Source organism: Tachysurus vachellii, chromosome 8 (assembly GCF_030014155.1).
Source record: "Tachysurus vachellii isolate PV-2020 chromosome 8, HZAU_Pvac_v1, whole genome shotgun sequence".
Taxonomy (NCBI): domain Eukaryota; kingdom Metazoa; phylum Chordata; class Actinopteri; order Siluriformes; family Bagridae; genus Tachysurus; species Tachysurus vachellii.
Window position 1 is genome coordinate 10,333,237 of NC_083467.1, and position 22,600 is coordinate 10,355,836.

At 37.0% G+C, this 22,600-nt stretch overlaps 3 protein-coding genes across 4 annotated transcripts; all 3 read left to right on the forward strand.

The window, feature by feature from the left end:
- Positions 1-96: 96 nt before the first annotated feature.
- On the forward strand, positions 97-11,519 carry cryl1 (crystallin, lambda 1). The gene is made up of 8 exons (XM_060876195.1): positions 97-222; positions 829-936; positions 1,517-1,643; positions 2,358-2,519; positions 3,762-3,956; positions 9,824-9,932; positions 10,917-11,023; positions 11,155-11,519. The coding sequence occupies exons 1-8, from the start codon at positions 182-184 to the stop codon at positions 11,251-11,253; spliced, it is 948 nt and encodes a 315-aa protein (XP_060732178.1). The 5' UTR covers positions 97-181; the 3' UTR covers positions 11,254-11,519.
- A 494-nt stretch (positions 11,520-12,013) lies between these two features.
- On the forward strand, positions 12,014-15,603 carry gjb8 (gap junction protein beta 8). The gene is made up of 2 exons (XM_060876196.1): positions 12,014-12,173; positions 13,622-15,603. The coding sequence occupies exon 2, from the start codon at positions 13,646-13,648 to the stop codon at positions 14,444-14,446; it is 801 nt and encodes a 266-aa protein (XP_060732179.1). The 5' UTR covers positions 12,014-12,173; positions 13,622-13,645; the 3' UTR covers positions 14,447-15,603.
- Positions 15,604-16,998: 1,395 nt separating this feature from the next.
- gja3 (gap junction protein, alpha 3) lies at positions 16,999-20,558 on the forward strand. Of its 2 annotated transcripts, XM_060876198.1 has the most exons (3): positions 16,999-17,185; positions 18,763-18,830; positions 19,039-20,558. In XM_060876198.1, exon 3 carries the CDS (start codon positions 19,056-19,058, stop codon positions 20,358-20,360), a length of 1,305 nt encoding a protein of 434 aa, XP_060732181.1. In that variant the 5' UTR covers positions 16,999-17,185; positions 18,763-18,830; positions 19,039-19,055; the 3' UTR covers positions 20,361-20,558. The 2 variants fall into 2 exon arrangements, with proteins under 2 accessions (XP_060732181.1, XP_060732180.1); XM_060876197.1 differs by lacking the exon at positions 18,763-18,830.
- The last annotated feature ends 2,042 nt before the right edge of the window (positions 20,559-22,600 follow it).

Here is a 22,600-nt window from a genome sequence, read left to right on the forward strand (position 1 = left end):
CAGCCCTTGCAACATATACCTTTAAAAAAAAATGCGTGCAATTTTAAACTAGTTTGGTATTTGTAGGCTTCCGTAGGTGCTTTGAAGTACCGCCTATGAACACGTGATTCACGAGACCTGGTTGGAGTTTGAGCTTGTTATGAATTGTAGCTCAAACTGTAGTTGGTGTTAGATATAAACAATGTCTTCATCTAAGGGAAAAATAATTACAGTTGTAGGAAGGTGAGCAGGTCAATGACATTTTAACTCATCTAGTTAAGTAGCTGTTAAATTAAATATGTATAACAATAACACTAGTGCAACATGTCGAGTGCAGTTCCTGCAGCTGCACCAGTTGAGTTTCTGCTCGACCTTTGATATGTTTGTTATTTGTCAGTTTATTTAAGCGACTAATCGTTTGTAAGGTGAATGTGTCAGGTGTTGTCTTAATAATGTCATGTAAAGAGGGGGAAAACCCCTTTTTCTCTTTCAAGTAGTTCTACTATTCCTTAATGTAGTAAATCAGCATGGAACAATTTACATTTCCATGTATCTGGCAGATGTCTTTATCCAGAGCGACTTACATTATCTCATGTTTGAGATAACAACTGAGCAATTGAGGGTTAAGGGCCTTGCTCAGGGGCCCAGCAGTGGCAGCTTGGTGGACCTGGGATTCGAACTCACAACATTCTGATTGCCCCACACTGTAAACATTGTATGACTGATTTTCATAAGGGTTCCTACATTTAGCCTCACTCATAGCCTTACTCCATGGTTCTTACACAGGTTAATCTCTCAAAGGTTAATAATGATCTTAATAACATAAGACTTGATGCTTTTCTCTTTCAGTGGGTTAATTGGCCGCTCCTGGGCTATGGTGTTCTTAAGTGGAGGATACAGGGTTCAAATCTATGACAGTCAGCCAGGACAAGCATCAAGGGCCATCGCAGAAATCAGGTCTGTGACAATTTGGTAGAAAATGGCAGACAGGACTTTAAGTTAAATTTTATCCTGTAAAGTGGCAGCAAATAAGTAATTTTAAGGTCAAACTCCAAAATATTTAAAACAATATTTAACTTTAGTGATTTTTTTTTTTTACCACCCTCACTACTAGATAATTTTTATAAATTATCTAGCCTAGTTATTTCTTCCCTGATAGCAGGATGTTTTTACCATATACAAATATATACGTACACACATGCATACACACACACACACATATATACATATATACACATATATATACATATGTGTATATATATATGTGTGTGTATGTGCAAGTGCCAAGTCTATTATTTTATCAAAAACCACAATATGATTTTATATTACAATATGAGTTAACATTTACAGCTAATGGTAAAGGAGACACATTGCAGAATACATTAGGATAAATATGGTCACATTGGTCTTGGGCAAGTATTTCACTTTTTGCTGTATTCTATACCTATAAAGCAGGCATTATGCAGAAACAGAGAGAAATAGATCAATTAAACCCACTAGATCAATCCACTAAATTGTTGTCTTCATATGTGAGCAGGAAGCAAGTAGAGGAGCTTCAGAATGCCCAAATGCTCAGAGGAAATCTCAGTGCTACAGAGCAGTTGAGTCTGCTGAGCAGTCATGATGATCTTTCACAGGCACTAGAGGGAGCATTTTTTGTTCAGGTAACATGCTGAATGAACACAAGAGAAGTCCATCAAGTACCTTAGTTGCTCTGGTGTGCAATGGTGGAAATAATTGAAAAACTATGGATACCACATATTTCAGACTGATATTTGACATTTTCTATAGATTATGTAATGAATAATAATAATCTCTGAATAAATAGTTTTGAATGTGTGCAATACTCATTTGAGCATTTTATTATTAACAGTAGTGAAAAAATGGTTTTCAATAAATCAGAAAGTCTATTTTGACCAGATTATTAATATGGTGTTACAGTTTTGAGAGAGATTCTCAAGCTTGTGTGGTGAAAAACATGTTCCGTATGCAGTATTAGAAAAACTGAGTTTCTAACAGGAAATTGAGCTGTTTTGAATTCTAATGTCTTGTATGTTATCTCAGATTATGTTCAGTTTGTTAGGTTTGATGATTAACATATTAACCACACAAGGAAGAATTTAGTTTTTTCAGCCTTAAAGCTGATGACAGTCCAAGGGGTAAGATTAGAATGTGAATTTTTTTAGACTGTTATCAGGACAGTTAATCTTAGCATGTATGGTTTTATTATCTAGTCATCACAAAAATAAATGTTATTGACTATTATTTAAATGTTTTTAACGTATCGGTTAAAAGCACAGATGTTTTTGCCCTAGTTATGTTCTATTTAAATGTTGAAATTTTTATTTTCTTCAATCTGTATATGGTTTGTTTCTTAGGAGTGTGTTTTTGAGGACCTACAAGCCAAGCAGACTGTTTTTCAATCTGTGGAAAGTCACGTGGGTGAGGACACAATCCTCAGCAGCTCCACCTCTTGTCTGATGCCTAGCAACGTTTTCTCTCTAGTCCAGAACCCAAAACGCTGTATTATATCCCACCCGGTCAGTGAAATTTGCACTGTAAAACTGTATTTTGTGTAGGAATCCTCAGAGGAGTGTGTTGTATTGGGTTGTCACCTCATAGCTTTAGGATTTGGGTTTTAATCCCTGCTTCAGTTACTGCCTGTGCTGAGTTTTGAATGTGTCAGTATAGGTTTCCTGAATGTAATTCCTTTTTCAACAACTTTCCAAAAACATGCCAGTAGATGAATTGGCTATGACAAATTGCTTGCTGTTCCATCCAGAGCATATTTCCATCTTGTACAGTGTTCAGGGTTACTGAAATGTGCCTGTCTATCTGTGTGTGCTTGTCCGTCTGTGTGTGTGCCTGTGCTTGTCTTCACCCGTGTCCATCTGCACCTGTGTAAGTCTGTGAAGGTGTCGTTTGCGCCCGTGTCTGTCTGCGTCTGCGCCCGTGTCAGTCCGTGAAGGTGTCTGTCTGCGCCCTTGTCCTTCTGCGCCCGTGTCCGTCTGCGCCCATGTCCGTCTGCTCCCGTGTCAGTCCGTGAAGGTGTCCGTCTGCGCCCGTGTCCGTCTGTGCCCATGTCCGTCTGCTCCCGTGTCAGTCCGTGAAGGTGTCCGTCTGCGCCCGTGTCCGTCTGCGCCCGTGTCCGTCTGCGCCCGTGTCCGTCTGCGCCCATGTCCGTCTGCGCCCATGTCCGTCTGCTCCCGTGTCAGTCCGTGAAGGTGTCCGTCTGCGCCCTTGTCCGACTGCGCCCTTGTCCTTCTGCACCTGTGTCAGTCTTTGAAGGTGTCCGTCTGTGCCTTGTCCGTCTGCGCCCTTGTCCGTCTGCGCCCTTGTCCGTCTGCGCCCTTGTCCGTCTGCGCCCTTGTCCGACTGTGCCCGTGTCCAACTGTGCCCGTGTCCGTCTGCTCCCGTGTCCGTCTACACCCGTGTCAGTCTGTGAAGGAGTCCGTCTGCGCCCGTGTCTGTCTGCGCCCGTGTCTGTCTGCGCCCGTGTCTGTCTGTGCCCGTGTCTGTCTGCGCCCGTGTCTGTCTGCGCCCGTGTCCCTTTCTTGTCTGTGTACCAAAAAGTGAAAGGTCTACAGTTACCATTCACTTTTTTGTTCACTGCTAAATGATTCATGATGGATTTTAGGGATTAGCTGGTTAGTGTACACATAGAAGTGGGAATAGATCAGCAGCAACTTATCACTAACAGTGCCAAACTATGGCTCAAATCACTTTTTCCCTGAGGGAAGGAACGTGATTCCTATGATCAGCCTGTTTCTATTATTTTAAAGGTGAACCCTCCCTACTATGTTCGTTTGGTGGAGCTGGTTCCTCACCCCGAGACACTGCCTACGGCAATGGACATGGCTTTTGAATTGATGACTGAGGTGGGGCAGGCACCTGTTCGGCTCAGGAAGGAGATTGATGGCTTTGCACTGAATCGAGTCCAGTATGCCATTATAGCAGAGTGCTGGAGACTGGTTAAAGTAAGTACAACAAGAACTGCAGTGAACATTACATCACAAGATCTTCTATAGTATCCATATCTTTCACAAATACACTCACCAGCAATTTTAAGCCAAACCTGTAACCCTACTTGTTCATGCAATTATCTAAACATCCATTCTCAGGAGAGTTTCAGATCTATTCAAACTACAAACAACATCATGGTCAAAGTCACAATGATCATTTATCTTGTAAAATTAGAGACAAGAGATACCAATCTTTAAACTTCACCCTAATCTTTAACTTTTCTTTGCACCTACTGAGCATTTTGTCCCAGGTTAATGTGGGTCAGAAGTACCCTGAATAGTACCGATCCTTTCTAAGAGTATGAGCCCCATATGTTGTGTTTACAACTCAAAGCAAAAAGCAAGCTCAGAGCACTCTCAACTTTGTTACGTTTAGATTTGTGTGATCAAGAAATAATTAGTGTTGTTAGGAAATACAAAGAGTAATAACATTTTAAAAAGGAACTGCAGTTGACTACAGACATCAGTAATTGTGTGAGGCTCCAAAATTCTAGTCTAGCCTTTTCATTACAATATTTGTTATACCAGATATGGTGCAATAGTAATTTTTACTGTTTCAGAGTCCATTCAGCATCTTAATTGAAATAAATGGCAACATTTATATTGCCATATATCTTTAAATTTATATACAAAAATAAAACATATATGATTTTTCTTTAACCTGTTCAACCCTAGGCCTTTTTTGGGCCTCTTGCTTGAAAACGACATGCTCAAATTAAAATGAGTATATCTCAAACACTACAATGTGTATTTGAAGAATACTGGTACTTAGAATAAGTGTATATGGTGCCTTGCAAAAGTATTCAGACCCCTGATCAATTCTCTCATATTATTAAATTATAAATGGTATGGTGAAATATCATTCTGATGGGTATTTTATTTGAAAACACTGAAACTCAAAATCAATTATTGGAAGGTGATGTGTTTTTGTTGGGAAAAATAAAAAACTTAAATATCTTGCTTGCATAAGTATTCAACCCCTGTGCTATGGAAGCTGCCAGGTTACACAGATGAAAGAAATTGCCTTAACGAGAGCAAAATTACTTTACTATTGGCATCCTCCTGTGAAAAATTAAACATACAATCACAATGTTTGGATAAATAACTCACTGTTAAAGGATCACTGTTCAGGCTGTTAATGTAAAGGAAAATGAAGACCAAAGAGCATTTTACAGATGTTAGAGAATAAAAATGTATAGATTAGGGAAAGGGTACAAAATAATATCAAAATGTTTGGATATCCCAATCAGCACAGTTGAATCAATAATTAGCAAGTGGAAAGTCAAGCACATCGGCCAGTCACTGCCAACAAAAGGCTGTCCCTAAAATCTCAGCATTTGAACCAAATGGAGACTTGTGAGAGAAGCCACAGAGAGGCCTACGATCACAAACATCAGCGGCTACAAGTGGAGAAATGGTGCACCAGTCAACCATATCAAGAGCACTGCATAATTCTGGCCTGTATGTGAGGGTGGCAAGAAAGATGCTGTTACTCATAAAATAGCATTTGAAACCACGTCTGGACTTTTCCAAAAAGCATGAGTAACCCAGCTGTGATTTGAGAGAAGGCATTGTGGTCAGTTGTGACCAAGATGGAGCTTTTTGGCCAAATACTCAAAACTCCATGAGTGGCGCAAAACCTAACATTTCTTATGCCTCAAAACACCATCCCTACAGTGAAGTAGGTGGTGGCAGCATCATGCAGTGGGGATGTTTCTCATTAGCAGCTACCTTGTTAGAATTGAAGGAAGAATTTAATATAGCGAAATACTAAACTACAATACAAAAGAACCTGCTTCAGTCTTCTAAAAAACTGAAGATTGGGAGGAAATTCACCTTTCAGCAGGGCAGTGGTCCTAAACAGAAGGCCAAAACAACACTAGAGTGTCTTAGGAACAAACAGATAAATGTCCTACTGTGGTCCTGTCAAAGTCCTGATCTCAATTCTGTTGAGAATCTGTGGCACTATTTGAAAATTACAACATACAAGTGTAACCCATCCAATATGAAAATCTACCAAGAAGAATGGACCAAAATCACTTCATCACTGTGTGCAAAGCTGGTATATATATATCCCAAGACTTAAAGCAGTTATTTCAACAATTATGTATTTATTTTTCTAAAAAAAAAAAATTCCAACAAAAACTCAATGTCACCTTCCAGTAATTAATTTTAAATTTCAGTATTTGTTTTTTTTTTTTAAATAAAATATCTATCAAAATGAAATTTCAGCATACCATTTATAATTCCATAAGATGAGGGAATTAGACAGGTCTGAATACTTTTGCAAGGCACCATATATTACCTGGTCAGAATAAGAGAAGTTAGAATACAGCAAAAAAAAAAAAAATTGGTGAAAATTTGTGTTGTTTCAAATTTGAACATCTACATCATTAAATTCACAATATACAGCGAGAAGGATTATTTAAAATCTTTTTTGCCAATGTTCTTAGGAGTGGTTGTCCCAGACCATATAATGCTCAGAGATATGAAAAAAAAAAACCAGGGGCTGCATCATGTGATCTACAGGCCTCTGTAAGCGGATTAATTGTTTATATTCAGGGCAGCACAACAGAAATTTTGTTAGGAAAAAGACTTTTCTCTCCAAAAAGAATATGATCATATAATTTTTAGTGTTGATAAATTGCATATGAAAAACGTTGTGACTGATAATTCTTTGGACTGATGAGACCAAGGTGGAGATGTCTGGTAATTATGCACAGTGGTATATCATGACAAGCACCTCACACCAACGGTCAGGCATGGTGGCGGAGAGGTGACGATGTTTAGTTGCTACAGAAGAAAAATAAAATTGAATGAGGTTATACTATCATTCTCCCATACCGGCATATCACACATCTCTCTCATATCGTAGTTGAAGTATTCTATTTGTAAACCTTTATTTATTATTATTAGTAATTTTTTTTTTTTTTTTTTTAAAACAAGATTTGGGTTATTTTGTGTTCTGTAATTAAGCTGCTCAAGAAGCAGTACTTTAACTTGTGTCCTTAGTGATGACCTGTGATAATTTGTCATCACTCAGTGGAATACGAGCTTGTGTTTGCTTGCCAGTAGTTCCATTTAGAAGTTCACATTTGGACTGTGGAAAGTTTACTGTTTTAGTAATCCCAGCCTTCTCTGGTTTTAGGAAAGATAAAGTGTGATCTTGGCTTGTTTGTGAGTTTACACACTAATTCTCTTGTTTACTTTTGTCTTGTTATGTAATGTCATCCTGATATACATTTGTATGGCTAACTAATTGTGCTCTTTTATTCCAGAATATTAAAAAGCATCTCCTCAGTCCTAAAGAGGTTTTTATGTAACTATAACTTGGATTAATTTTTCATTGAGTTGATCTCACATCCAGCTTTTAGAATAAATAGGTTTGAGCTTGACAGGATTCGAAAATAACAGTAATTCTTCTCACAAAAATACAAATATTCTTAACAAAGCATATTTTTACCAGTGAATATAAGACGTCTACATACTCATGTTAAAATCGGATGTTTTTGTAATTTTTAAAAAAAATTAACAGGTCTCCCTACAAACTGCCTCACAAAATAAAACATAGCAATAACATGTTAAGTATTTTATCATGGGGTGTGTAGAGTTTTATTATCCAATGTATCTTACTTAGCATTTTGCATCAGCATCTCTGTAGCTTTTTAGAAATGTCTTGGGTTTTTAGGGATTTAGGCTCAGCAATGCAACACAATCCCATGGCCTAATGATTATCTTAACAAAGCTCTTTATTTTGTATCACTGATAACATGGTATTATCTGACACATTATAGTATGCGCTAGCAAATGAAAGGGAATTCATTAAGGAGTGGTTTGTTATAATGTCATGAATGAGTGGTTTGTTGTGAGGTCATGAAGGTACTTTTTTATTCTCACATTTCTTTGTCCAAAACATTTGTCAGACTTTGCAATAATGGGAATGCAATGAATCTGGTTCAACCTGAAAATCTGTGTTTCTTCTGAAGTTTTTTTTTGTTTACAGCTTTCCTTAAGAGGAATTAGTGATGTCTGAAATAAGATCAAATTTGATTCGTGTAGAGAAAAGTTTCTAGGTGGTCATAACATTTGGTTTTCGTGCTGACAGTCTGCATCTGAAAGCCTTTGAAACCCATCTACAAAGCATTCTAACACTGCATTCGGCAAACCTTTTTGTTGCTTTATTTCTTTCACATTATGTTTTAAACCATTGAAGTCGGCCTTGGTTTATGCACACACGCACATAAACACAACCTTTATGGACCTCACTTACATGCAGCTGTGAGAAAATGTGGAAAAGTGTACAGCATTGTACATTATACAATCAGTCCCTGTCATTGGTAGAAAAAGTATGTCATCCACTGGTGACCAGTTTAAATTTTGTGGTTAGTTTTAGCAGCAATCTCTACCTCCAGTTTTTTTTAAACCTGTTTCACATATACTTTCTAACAAATATAATAGAATTCTATTCAAATACCATATCATCCTTTCAACAGATTGTCTAACCTCACAACACAGGGAAGTTTACAGAACAATTTCCTACTGTACCTAATGGTCCTTTATCATTTCAGTCAAACCATGTGTCTTTTAAAGATCACTGGATTACAGAATACTCACCAACTGGCAAAAAAACTCTTGGACTTACAGTTAAGAGTAAGAGTACAGTTAATATTAACATTTCCAGCACTTCCATAATACTGGTACTACTGAGCAATGCAAAACAAAATCCCACCTGTCAGCTTTATTCCTTCAAGTTATTCATGCCTTTAGTGTCATTATGGCAAATGTAAAAGCCTTTATGTTGAGAGAAAATAAACTGACACATCCGGTTGCATTAATACAAATACGTAAGCCTACTCCCAACTTTGTGGTCAAGTCAAATTCTGACCTCAGTCACATGATCTGAAGTATCACACATGAATGTTTTATTTATTAAAATTGTATTTGGCTTATTCTAAAATGTATGAACCACTAATAACAGGGTACAAACTTTTTTGTTGAATAATGAAAACAATTTGTTCAATAAATAACTGTATGATGACTGTGCATAAAACAGACTGTATTATTATGACTTACATGACCAAATCACATTTTAAGAGCTATTCATGTGAATATTCAGTAAATTAAACAGATTCACTACCAAACAGGTTGTATGAGTTTAAGAAGTGCTGTTGAGAGAGAGCCAGTCCTGGAAAGTGGAGCAGCTGAGAAAGCTGCCGGTTGCCTCCGGTGATTAGTGCAAAGGAAAGGCCTTCTTTCTCGACTCCCACAGCCAGTCCGTCGCCTGGCGACCGTGATATAACGGGTTCGTTGTTGCCCACAGGAAATGAACAAAGACCACCCTGTCCCCCTCCCAGTCTCTTCAGCTTTTACCAGGTCTGTGTCCAAGCTTTGATTTCAAGCCGGCCATGCAGCAGGTATCTGTAGCCTGAGGTAATCTGAGTGCAGAGTGGACCCAAAGCTTGGCACTACCATGCTTCCCTCGATACCGTCCCATTGTTCCCAGGCCACAGAATTAGATGATGAGGGAAATCCAATACATCAGGATCAGTTTTAGTGCTTTTCTATTGGGATGAAAAGGAAAGACTGTCACTATTTTCTGCTCGCTCTGTGGGATCAGCATATATTTGCCATACAGAGAACAAACCAGGAAGTACTGAATAAAGACCCAGATAATCTAAAAGTTCAAATGGATGTAGACCCACGTAAACAAAAAGTACTGAATGTGAACCCAGATTTTAACTAAACCAGTGGTGTCATTCTTAAATAGTACGATTGTCAAATGAAGGTTAACGTTTAACCGAGTTGTGTTTCTCTGTCTTCAGGACAATGTGATCTCAGTAAAGGATATCGATCTGGTGATGTCAGAGGGACTGGGCATGCGCTACGCTTTCATTGGTCCAGTTGAAACTATGCATCTAAATGCACCAAATGGCAAGTATTCATGCACTGGAATGTGGTTATGAATAAATAAAAACTGTTTCTTATATTAAATTTAAATGGCCAGATAATAGAAGGGATTGGACTTGTGTTCAGATTTGAGGACTTTTCATAGTACAATACATATTTCAACATTTTTGCATTGCTGTGTGACTCACATGGTGTGTGTGTGTGTGTGTGTGTGGTCGGAATGTTTGACCTTGTTTGACCTTGGCTGCTCTCTTTTCGTTATTTAAATAAACTTAGTCCCAAATTTCCTTTTGATTACTGAGGGTAAGGCTACGGTTAGACTTCTGTGTAGACTTTATAACATTAATTAACTGCATTAATAATTATGTCAGTGGTAGAAGCCCACAGGGATAGTAAAAGGTGTGTGTGTGTGTGTGTGGAGGCCACATGTTCATGGTGAATATCAGAAGGCAGTGTGAAATATGCAGGATGGCCTTGCTTTGTATGGCTATGTAAAACAAGGCTCTCTTTTGATGGCTGTTCTTGCTCCAGGGTTAATCCTTGGAATCGTAATATGAAGTGTTCATGATATTTTTATTATTTTAATCATATTTTTAACATGGAACTGAATATTGATCTCAAAGGCAAACACTTTAAATTTTATAGTAGCATCCCAGGTATGTGCTACTTATAAGGGAAGAACTGAAGCAAATGTTTTCACCTGCATTTTTGTCTTTCATTGAGAGTCTCCTGTAAGCATCCAAGCCTGTCTGATAAGCATTTGAGTTGCACTTCACATTGTGCTCAAAAGAAAGGATAAAATAAACAAGACACTCAAGAATTAAGTTTGTATAACAGCTTAGACTTTCTGGATATGACTCTGTCTAGACTGATCAACAGGATAGAGCTTATAGCTGCTTTGGGTTATAAAACATTCAAAGATTATTTGAATATTTAATAAAACAGGGTTAGTTTGACACACAGAAAGTTAGAACAGACTTGTGTAACATGTGTGACCTGTATCTTTAGGCCTTGAAGACTACCTTGGACGCTATCGGGATGGCATTAGAAGAGTTCTGTCAAGTTTTGGACCTATACCTGAGTTTGATGGAGAAGCAGCAGCTAGAATCAATAAAGTGTGTGCAGTAATATATATTTTAATGTCAAATACTTTTAATGAATTCATTTTATATAAATAAAGCACTTTTCGTAGATGATTTATATGAATAAGGTCTTTGTTGTAACATTACTTTTCTTATCCATTTAGGAGATCTGTGAACTTATCCCCAGTGACCAGGAGCATCTCTCTGCCAGAAGAGAGAGAAGGGATCAGTTGCTCATGGGGCTGGCTAAGCTTAAGAAATGAATAACTTCTACCACATTACTCAAAGTTTCAACTTAAGAAACAAGAAAACTACTTTGACTGAGCTTTAACTTTAAACTTACTTTAAACTTTAAATTTAAAGATTAACTGAGTCACGAATACTGTTTTAACACCAGGATGTCTGCTATCTGTACATTTGATTGTGAATTGTGAAACAGAACCTGTGACTATTACAGGACTTATGACTTTTGTTTTGCTTAAAAAGCAAGCCTGAACCTTCTCCCCATTAAAAAGAAAACAAACTGGAATGGAGCTCGATAAAGTTTTTTTTTCTCTCTGTGACATATGGTGAGTTAGCGTTTTAGTATTTCAACCAGGTAGTCTAGCTATAGTTTATCTCTTCACTTGTGACTGCCACATGATTTCATTTTTAATTCCCATCAACACAATTACAGCCCAGTAAATATGCTGACGCCTGACATAGCAAATTACATTATAAAAAAAACTTTTCACTCTTATTTAGTTGAGCGTCGTTGTCCAAATATTAACTGTTACATACATCTGTATAACAAAATGGAATAAATGACCTTATTTTTTTATAGATAATGTCATCAAGATGGTGAAGCAGTAGGCAAACAAATTGTGCAGTATCTCTCAAGCCATTTTAGAGTTCCAGTTCTAGTTTAAGCATATTCCTGTGGTTGGAAATGTAAACTACAATGTACATGATCGTTTACTATGTTAAGTTTCATCTGCATGAGGTGTTGTGATGTAAAGCTGGTATTAATAGGGTTTATTAAAGGGAACTGTGTGCGCGCTTATCAAAGCCTGAGGCCACGCCCCCTTGCGGCAGGTGCGGCCTCCTCGAGGCATTAAATCAGCGTCTCTCTCTCTGGCGCTCATTACTGCCGCTTTATGCGCTTCTCAACATGGGCGCGCGTTTCTTCCTTCTCTAAGCGCAGGTAAGAGGAAACTTAGTGACTCTTCATCTCAACTGTTTACACAACTTTATACAGCTTTCGGCTGCTATCAAACTGATGACAATTTATCAACGCTTTAAATGGTAAATTCTCTGTAACACATTACTTATCTTTGGAATTAAACAGTAGGGGAAAATTGGGTTCTCCACATTTTTTTGTCAACAAATATTTTTGTCAAAATCTTTAAAGCATCTCTGTATTTTATTCACTTTAACTCAAGTTTATTTCTATAGAGCTTTTTTTAAGTGACATCGTCTCAAAGCAGCTTTACAGAACATAAACATAGAACAAAAGGTTATTATAAAGAATAATATAAAGATTAATATCATACAAAATTAAAGATCAATATTATATATATATAAATTATATATATATAAATGTGTTTGTATTTATCACCAATGAGTAAGTCTGAGGTGACGCAGGTGACTGTGGGGAGGAAAAAGTCCCTTTAATGGTGAAGGAAGAAACCTTGAGAGGAACCAAAGGACTCAAAGGGGAACCTCATCCTCATATGGGTGACACCGGAGGGTGTGATTATAAATATACAGTCTGATAAATGTTGTATTGATGAGGAGATTGTTGTCCTCTAAGACCACATGGAGTTGGTTTCTCCTCTTTAGTATAGCAGAGTCGAACTGGAGCTGGTAGATCTCTAGATGTCTCAGGCTCCTCACAGAGTCGCCCTCATCTCAGTGGAGGTCTCAGTGTGTTATAATTATTTTATAAAGAAAAGATACTTTTCCCAAAACTTTTTCTTTTTTGTCCTCATCTGAGAATAACTACAGGACACTTTGGTTTAGAAAATTCTAAATCTCTTTTCATGTCAAGGGTTTACATAGATTTCTTAACATAACAAACAAATGTAAAATATTCTATATATTATAATTGACCTCTTTTTCTTAAACCTCACCGTTTTGAAACTGTAGTAATTTTACAATTTTTAACAAAAATTGTTTGTTTTCCTACTGTACTGGGGCTTTTAAAGACACTATTTGTGTCTTGCTTTTAGAGATCAACAAGAAAAAAATAAAATAAAAAGTACCAGCAACAATGTAGGCTCATTAAGTGTAATGACTTATAATCTATACTATAATATACATTTAGATATATATTTTATCCTTTATGCAAATACATCATTAAAATTCATCTTTCCTCACTCTGAAGAGCATTCAAATCTGTTCCATGCCTGAGAAATGCTGTCCTATATAAGAGCAACACTATAAAAATATAACTGGATGACAAACATTTGTACCAGATTTCACTAACTACATAATATACATATTATACAGACAATTAACTTACCTTTAGGCAAAAGCATTGTAAAGGTGGTGTAAAAACTTTTGTATATGGGGTCTGCAAATTTCTGGGAAAGATTGGGAGGGGGGGTCACACTGTGGTGCCTTCTTCATAATTTTATTTTTTGCCTACAGGGTTAGTGATCAGCAGCAAGCAGAATGAGCTGGGCAGCACTATATAGTCAGCTAGGAGGAGTGAACAAACACTCCACTAGTCTGGGAAAAATCTGGCTCTCTGTTCTTTTCATTTTCCGCATTACCATTCTGGTGCTGGCTGCTGAGAGCGTCTGGGGAGATGAGCAATCAGACTTTACTTGCAATACACAGCAGCCAGGTTGCAAAAATGTCTGCTATGACCACTTCTTCCCAGTCTCTCACATCCGTTTCTGGTGCTTACAGCTGATCTTCGTTTCTACCCCAGCTTTATTGGTGGCCATGCATGTGGCATATCGCAAGCGTGGCGTCAAGAAAGAACTTATTGCATGCAAGGGTAACAAAGCAGCAGACGAAGACCTGGAAGGTTTGAAGAAGAGACGTTTGCCCATTACAGGCCCACTGTGGTGGACCTACACTTCTAGCCTGTTCTTCAGGCTCCTTTTTGAAGCTGGCTTTATGTATGCCCTCTACTTTGTCTATGATGGCTTCCAGATGCCACGTCTTGTCAAGTGTGAACAGTGGCCATGTCCAAATAAAGTTGACTGCTTTATCTCACGACCAACAGAGAAGACAATTTTCACCATTTTCATGGTGGGATCTTCAGCTTTATGCATTGTGCTGAATGTTGCAGAGCTGGTCTATCTGATCATCAAGGCATTGATGAGATGCTTATCAAGAACCAAGAGAAGGCACTCATATAGCCACTCATCAGACATGTCAAAAGATGGGGCTCTGTTGCATAACAAAAAGAATGAGACGTTGATTTCATCAGTCTCTGAGTCCAGTAATAGCAAATCTGTATAAGATGTCCATTGCTTTGTTGAGTTGAACTTTTTCATGAATGAATGAATTATTTTTTCCCATGAATGAACATTACAAACATTAAAAGAGAACATTTAATGCAATTTATTCCATTCCCTTCTGCTGAAATAAAAGCACGAGGTACTTGGTCATGAATGTCTAAGTACACATTTAGTACTGGTTAACATGTGGCCTTGTTGTTCATACTGTATTCCACAGTTGTGTTCTCCTTTGGAGAGAAATAGACACATATTCATTAACAAATACAAATAAAATTAACTCATTGCCTATGTTCTTCAGTGTATAACTTGGTTTTATATTATTTCATCAGACAGACACACGTCTATACCAATGCAGTCTTTAGGCAGGCAGCATAACATTTGTAGACTGCTAGGCAGTGATTTGATCTGAAGCCTTATTTGCAAAGGATCTGTTATGAGAGCTTAGCCTCATTTTGCTTGCATTTTAACTTTTACATTTTTTATTATTATTATTAATTGTTATGCTTGATTTATAAACATGATCATGATTAGACATCTTATATGAGCAACAAATCCTATGCTTTTATATGCAATATTACTGTTAATAATTGTAAGTATAAATGTCTGAATATACATTTATATAAAAATTTTAATGATTTGCCAAATGTTTACATAATACATATAATTGCATTGCTTTATTAAGTTTATTTGTCAGTAATTGTATTTTTCACTGGCCTTGTTTAACTCATTTTAGTTAATGAATGTGGCTACATATGCTGTAAAATGTCTTTCATGCTCATGCAGTTCTAAAGACAATTACATAAAAGATACTCCCAATTGACAGGAGGTTTCTGTATGGCAAGGTATTTTGATTCTGGTCATGGGTCTTGGGACTGTAGTGTTTTCTTTCCTATTCCAAAACACCTGATCTTGCTTCATTAGATGGATCCAGTGTGTTTGGATGCAGGGGCAACACAAAACTTTGGGGCAGTGAACCTTTGGGACTGGAAAGGAAAGACTCTGCTATATGGAACCTTTTTTTCAGTACCTGTACATCATCCTGTCATACAAAGCATTTTAACATTTTTTTTTGTACAATTAAATGAACACATTTGTTATGTTCCATACAGAAATAGCAAAGATCTGTTTTGTCTAGAAAGAATAGATCAATAAATTTGTACATGCTCGATGTGGGTTTCAAATGAGATTTAATGAACAGTAGATTTTCTCTAAGAGAAAATGTCAGGTTGTGGGGTTTGGTTCTGATTTTTTTTCCCCAGCCTCTCTATCATGGAGTGGAAAAAATAAATGGATGACCATTTATCATTTACTTTCACTAGACTATAGAGCACATGTTCCTGATTCTTCTCCTGTAAATGTGAGTGTTTTCCTTGAAGTGTTAATTAGCTGATTAGTTTAATCAGCTGTGAAGGGAAACAAAAACGTGTACAAGAGGAGAAACATCAGGACTATGGTTTGGAACCCATAAGAGAGACACCAGACCGAATACAGTGTTTACAGACATAATAAAGAAGCAAGAAGCTCAAACTTTTTACTCGTCTCCGACAACAACCTCATCCAACCCAAAAACAACACAAACAGTTCTGTCATTTCAAATGGTTCTGTGTGTTGTTAATACGCCTATAATATTTCAGTATATGTTCTTTAATATTCAGTAGAGCAAAAATAAATAAATATGAATTCATTGTACGTATTTGCGACTAACTATAAAAAAAAAACACCAACTGGGAACACTTACAGCATTTGTTGCAAAAATTGCGCAATATGCACTGTGAACCTGGCAACCCTATGCGATATTTTCCCAAACCATGCAAAATTCCTTAAGGTAATTTATAATTATATATAATATATAATTATAGTTTATTTAAAACTTGCATTTATTATTTACATGTATATTTATGTGTAAACATTTTGATTTCTATTTAAATTTAACTTTAACATGTTTGCTTAAAATTACATAAGTTTACAAAAGTCGTATTTATAACGTGTGATTATTTTTAAACAGCAAGAAAAACGGTGCACTGAACTGCTGTCAAATGTTAAACTAAAGTCAGATTAAATATTATTTATTATTAATAAATATATTAAACATTTTAAATTTGGAGACTAATAAATCAGAGACTAATTAACAGGTGACAAAACAGCACAGTGAATAAAAAAAGGAAATATCCTTAGACTTATTTATAGTGAACTGTTCACTCCACGAAAAGCCAACGGAGGGCGATGTCCTTCAAATTATGATGCCAAATGGCCCCTAGTTGTCTGTGTAGTTAGTGTGTCTGTGTGGTTATTGTGTCTGTGTGGTTATTGTGTCCTGTTCTTTAGTATTATTATTATTATTATTATTATTATTATTATTATTATTATTATATACTGAAATTTAACTGTTAAGTAAAATCATATCTGTGCTTGCATTTAACTCTTAAAGGGAACTGAAGAGGCTTTAGATGCATTTTGCGTGTGTGTGTGTGTGTGTGTGTGTGTGTGTGTGTGCTAAGGGGGGCGTGGTCGGGCGCACCAGGGTTCATGGCTCGCTTGCTTATTCGCGTCTCCTGGTGCGCATTGAGAGGGTGAGAGGCGCGATGGCCTGCAGCGGGACTCAGCCGCACTTCACTGATCCCCGACTCCTTACCCGACTTTTCACTAAACACTAGCTGGTTCCGCTCACATCTGGTCTCGAGTCCACGCCTGAGAAAGTGTGTGCAAGAATGAACTGACCGACTAATTTCAAAATAGTTTGGTAAGCTGGGTTTGGACTTTGGTTTTGGGGAGAGGGGAGAGAGGGGGGATATGATCAGACTAATGATAGCATCAATGACTTTCTGCTGCTGTTTGGCATCTTCAGTCTAAGGTAGGCTTAAGCCTAGACTTGTGTCACAATTTAAAGTTTGTGACCTACAGATTTTCATCTTCAGTTTAGTGGAATGTCTCTGATTAATAAATAAATCTATTAGAAACGTGTTCAATAAGAACTAGTTTTGTTAGGGCCATAAAGGAAAGGAACAAAAGGAAATCTGGCACAGTCCACTTTGTCCGAGACAATAGCATTTATAGTGTTAAAAAGATTTTCTCTGAATTCTCAGTGCTATTATTATTATTATTATTATTATTATTATTATTATTATTATTATTATTATTATTATTATCAGTATTATTATTAGGTATGAAGTTACCAAATTGCTAGCATAAATAATTCAATTGTTGGTGAATGATTCTGTGGCGTTCAATAAATAAATAAATAAATTTTACAGACAAAATATATTAGAAAATAACAATGATTACTAATATTATTAAAATAATCATATAATAATAATTATAATATATAATTATATAATTATAATATTATTATTATTATTATTATTATTATTATTATTATTATTATCATTATTATTATCATTAATAATAATAATAATAATAATAATAATAATAATAATAATAATAATAATAGTAATAATAATATTTTAAGGATTTCCTTAGACTCATGGCAAATAAAGGTTGGCTAATTTGCTACTATGACAATTTGTGATGTTATAAATTGTTGATAATGTGTTGAACACAAAGTCAGAGTAGTGAATGTCTGCTTTTGGAAGATTTCCGGACTGGCATTATGAACATGTACTTCTTCATATGATTTACATAAAAGATTAAAAGAAGACAGTAATTTAAGGGATTATCAAAATACACCATATGTTGGGAAAAAAAATCTTGCTCCTTTTATTTCAGTTGTGATAAACTGCAAAAACTAGTCGATGGATTTGTCATCCGTTGTAGTGGTTCATTTTAGTACTAACTGAAAGTTTTCCCCACAATGCTCATTCAAATTTAACTGCTGCTGACGGTGTGAATGTTGTGTGATACGTGTGTATTTATTTTCAAAACAAAATATTGGTGTTAGTGGAAATTATATTACTGAAATTATATCTCAATATTATTCTTTTGAATGTATTTGGCTCTATTATTGCATTGCTTTATTGGGAGGAGGGAACCTCATGGCTCTCCACATCAGCGTCCACTCGGTGTGCTCACATGTTTTCAAACATTATAGTGTTGATCTCAGCACATACCTGCTAAGCACTGAAGCGAACAGGTGAGAGAGAAGCGGACAGTGTGTATGAGTGTAATAATATAATATCTGTATAAGTCTGTGTGTGCCAATGATGAAGAGAGAGAAAGAGTGAAAGATAGATGGAAGGAGAGAGTGCATACCAGATTTTTTTTAAAAGACTTGAAACGTTGAAGTTAAGAAGAGTAATATAGTAGACTAGTATATCTATTCTTTTGGATTTGTTAATCTTTGTTTGTTTGTCTAAACAGCAGCTGCTTGAACAGAACCGCATTTTATGCAGAGATGTGAAATGCTATGTGAATTAGTGTGGAATGATTATGTAAGTCCAAGTTGCTGAAATTATACAGTGTATTTTAATTAGCATAATCAATTAAGTGTAAATGTGCAGCTGTTGCTCAGTATATCCAATTAATAGTTTATGTTGATGTTTGTTTAGTTCATGTAGATTTTAACGCAAGATCATCTCCTTTTCTCATCACCCTTTTCTTCTCTTCTTGGGTTTGTTCCGGACTGTACTTTCGCTTTAGGTTAGAAATCGTGAAGCATGGGTGACTGGAGCTTTCTTGGGCGATTGTTGGAAAATGCACAAGAACACTCGACGGTGATCGGCAAAGTCTGGCTGACTGTCCTCTTCATCTTTAGGATCCTGGTGCTGGGAACAGCAGCAGAGGAAGTCTGGGGTGATGAACAGTCGGACTTTACCTGCAACACACAGCAGCCTGGTTGTGAAAACGTTTGCTATGACGAGGCTTTTCCCATTTCACATATCCGTTACTGGGTGCTGCAGATCATCTTTGTGTCCACACCAACACTCATTTACCTGGGTCACATACTGCACATCATCCGTATGGAAGATAAGCACAAAGAGAAGGAGGAGGAGCTACAAAAGGCACAGAGACACCAGGAGGAGAAAGAACTCCAGTACAGAAATGGGGAGAGTGTCAGAGGAGGTGGGAAAAAGGAGAAACCATCAATCAGAGATGAACATGGCAAAATTCGCATCAGGGGTGCCTTGTTGCGCACATACGTGTTCAACATCATTTTCAAGACACTCTTTGAGGTGGGTTTCATTTTAGGCCAGTATTTTCTCTATGGTTTCCAGCTCAGGCCACTGTATAAGTGTGCACGGTGGCCCTGCCCCAACACTGTTGACTGCTTCCTGTCCAGACCCACAGAGAAGACCATCTTCATCATTTTCATGCTTGTGGTGGCTTGCGTGTCTCTTGTGCTGAATTTACTAGAGATTTATCACCTAGGATGGAAAAAAATCAAACAGGGTGTGACCAGTGGATCCATCCCTGAGCATAAGTCACTAGCCCTTAGTGACACAGCGGACACTGGAGCAATTCCTGCAACCTCCAGGACTGACCCTGCAACCCTTAGCTATCCTCCCAAATACACCAAGTTAGCAACAGGTAGCGCAACATTTCTGCAGCCAGGGTCAGTTCCTGTAACAACAAATTTCAAGATTGATCCTCTAAACGAGGAGCCAAACTCTTTCTACATCAGCAGCAACAATCACAGGCTGGCTGCTGAGCAGAACTGGGCCAATCTGGCCACTGAACAGCAAACTATGGAAAAGAAGGCCATTACTCCATCTACTTCCTCCTCCTCCTCTGCCTCTTCCTGTGATAACGAGCAGCGCCCCAGAGACGCTGTTCCCACTACCAGCATTCCCAGCTCAAGTGGTTGCATTTTGAGTAGTGGGAAGTGCGAGCCAGAGGAGAGTCACGCCACCACTACGGTGGAGATGCATGAGCCACCTAGCTTGTTTACTGACCTCCGGTGCATGAGCAGAGCAAGCAAATCAAGCAGTGTAAGGGCAAGGCACAATGATCTGGCTGTCTAGTAACTTTCATAGCACAACTTCAATTTTAATATATACACGCTAGGCAATGCAAAAACTTAATGTGAAAATATAAATGAGAGTCAGGATGCTGCATGTTATCTTGGGGGATTACAAAAACATAAAACATTGACAATGATGTTGATACATAGCACTTGAACTGTGTCCAAAGTTACGTGACAGTTCAGTGATATGATAAAAGAGAACTTATTCAGCTCACAGTTTAGGTATTTATAAAATTATTTCAGTATTGAACATTGACCACTTTCTCATTAATGGAATTATTCAATCATCCAATCATGTGGCAACAGAGGAAGAGAATCAGTTACCCTTCACATTAAAATGGGGGGGGGAATGTGACCTCAGTGACTTTGACCATGGCATTATAGTTGATGCCAGACAACCTGGTTTGAACGTTTTTGGGAACTGCCTGATTGTCTGGGATTTTTATGAGCAAGCGTCTCTGGAGTTACACACAATGGTGTGAAAAACAAAAAACATCCAGAGAGTTGCAGGTTGATGAGAGAGATCAGAGGAGAATGATTTGAGACAGAAGACAATATTGTGTCCCCTCCTATCACCCAAGAACATGTATCTGAGGTTACGGTGGACATAGCTTCACCAAAATCACAGTTGAAAAGGATAAAACAAATGTCAGTGTCCTTGCATACTAGCCTGTTTTTTGCTTTTCACTCCATTCAATGCAAACACTAGATGCTTTTGCACATTAACAGTCTCTGCTGTTATAGCACATCTGCTTTGAGGTTGAGCATGTTGAGTGTTCTGAGATGCTTTTCTGCTCACCACGGTTGTAAAGTGTGGTTATTTGAGTTACTGTAGCCTTCCTGTTAGCATAAAGCAGACCACTGCTGCTGCAGAAGGGGCGTTTATTGTTTTTCACACCATTCTGTGTAAACTCTGGAGACTGCTGTTTGTGTAAATCCCAGATCAGCAGTTTCTGAAACACTCAATCCAGCTTGTTTTGCACCAACAATCATGCCACTGTCTAAGTCAGTGAAATAACCCTTTCTCACAATTCTTTCATTTGATATGAATATTAACTAAAAATCTGTATGATTTGATGCAATGTGCTGCTGCCACATGATTGTATACACTGTGAGTGTATACCTGTGCATTATAACATCTGAGTATTTAGCTTCGGAACAAAATCCTGAGACTAATAAAAGCATAGTAGATTCAGATCTTAAGATTATTTAGTACACAGCACTTTCAGAGCCCATCATTTATAGCAGTGATCCTAGCATTGCAGTGCTTAAATAGGAAATTATATATAAAGCAGTTGTTCTTAAACTATAATTTTTAATTGCTGAATGGCAGCAAGATGTATGGCCTTGTCTTTACTTTCGAGTTTTGATTACAAAATCCGACATCTAAATTTAAGTTCACAAAATATTTAGGGTTAAAAACAGTACAATATTTACAACAATTTTATTTTATTTTTAAATAGTAAACCATTAACAATGTTTTTTGTTTTGAAATTTATTAAGCCCTCTTTTATCATAGCAGTCTGCTCATAAATCATTTTTCCAGCCAGCATCTGTCTCTGCATTTGACTTACACAGTTAAGATGGGAACACTGATGTGAACAATAATAATAATAATAATAATAATAATAAAAAAATACAACAAAACATTGGTTAAATGTAGGTTTCTGTCTGAAGGAGAAAACAGTTTTCTTACACAATTTAACTGATTTTAAACTACACTTCTAGATTAGTTTGGAGAGGTTTAACATCTTTCAGTTTGTCATTAGATACATATAGTAGTTTTAATGTAGAATAACGTGAATACAATGGTACATTTTACATTTCCTTTGAGTTTATTCATGACAAAAATGCTCTTTTTAAAAGAATTGGTTGATGACAAAAAAAAAATTCTGTATTGTTTCTTATTTTATTTCAAACTTCCTTGTAGTCATCTTGTGTTTGAAAAAAAATGTATTTGCTTTGAGTGCATCTAAAATTCTACACAATTGGGTTATTTTTTTGCGGTCTTACGCTTTAGTGACTACTGCAGCCACATTAAACAGAGGAATGCTACAAGCTTTCATCCCTCTGAAAAAAAACAGTGCATATCACCTAAACACTTAAGGGACTGAATCTCTAACTCTAACTTTACTACCCTTAGAACAGAATCTAAAAAATCCACACAAACGTTACCTACAAATAAAAAATATTCAGAAATGGGTTTCCTCCTCCGCCTGATAAGACTGTAAATTTGTG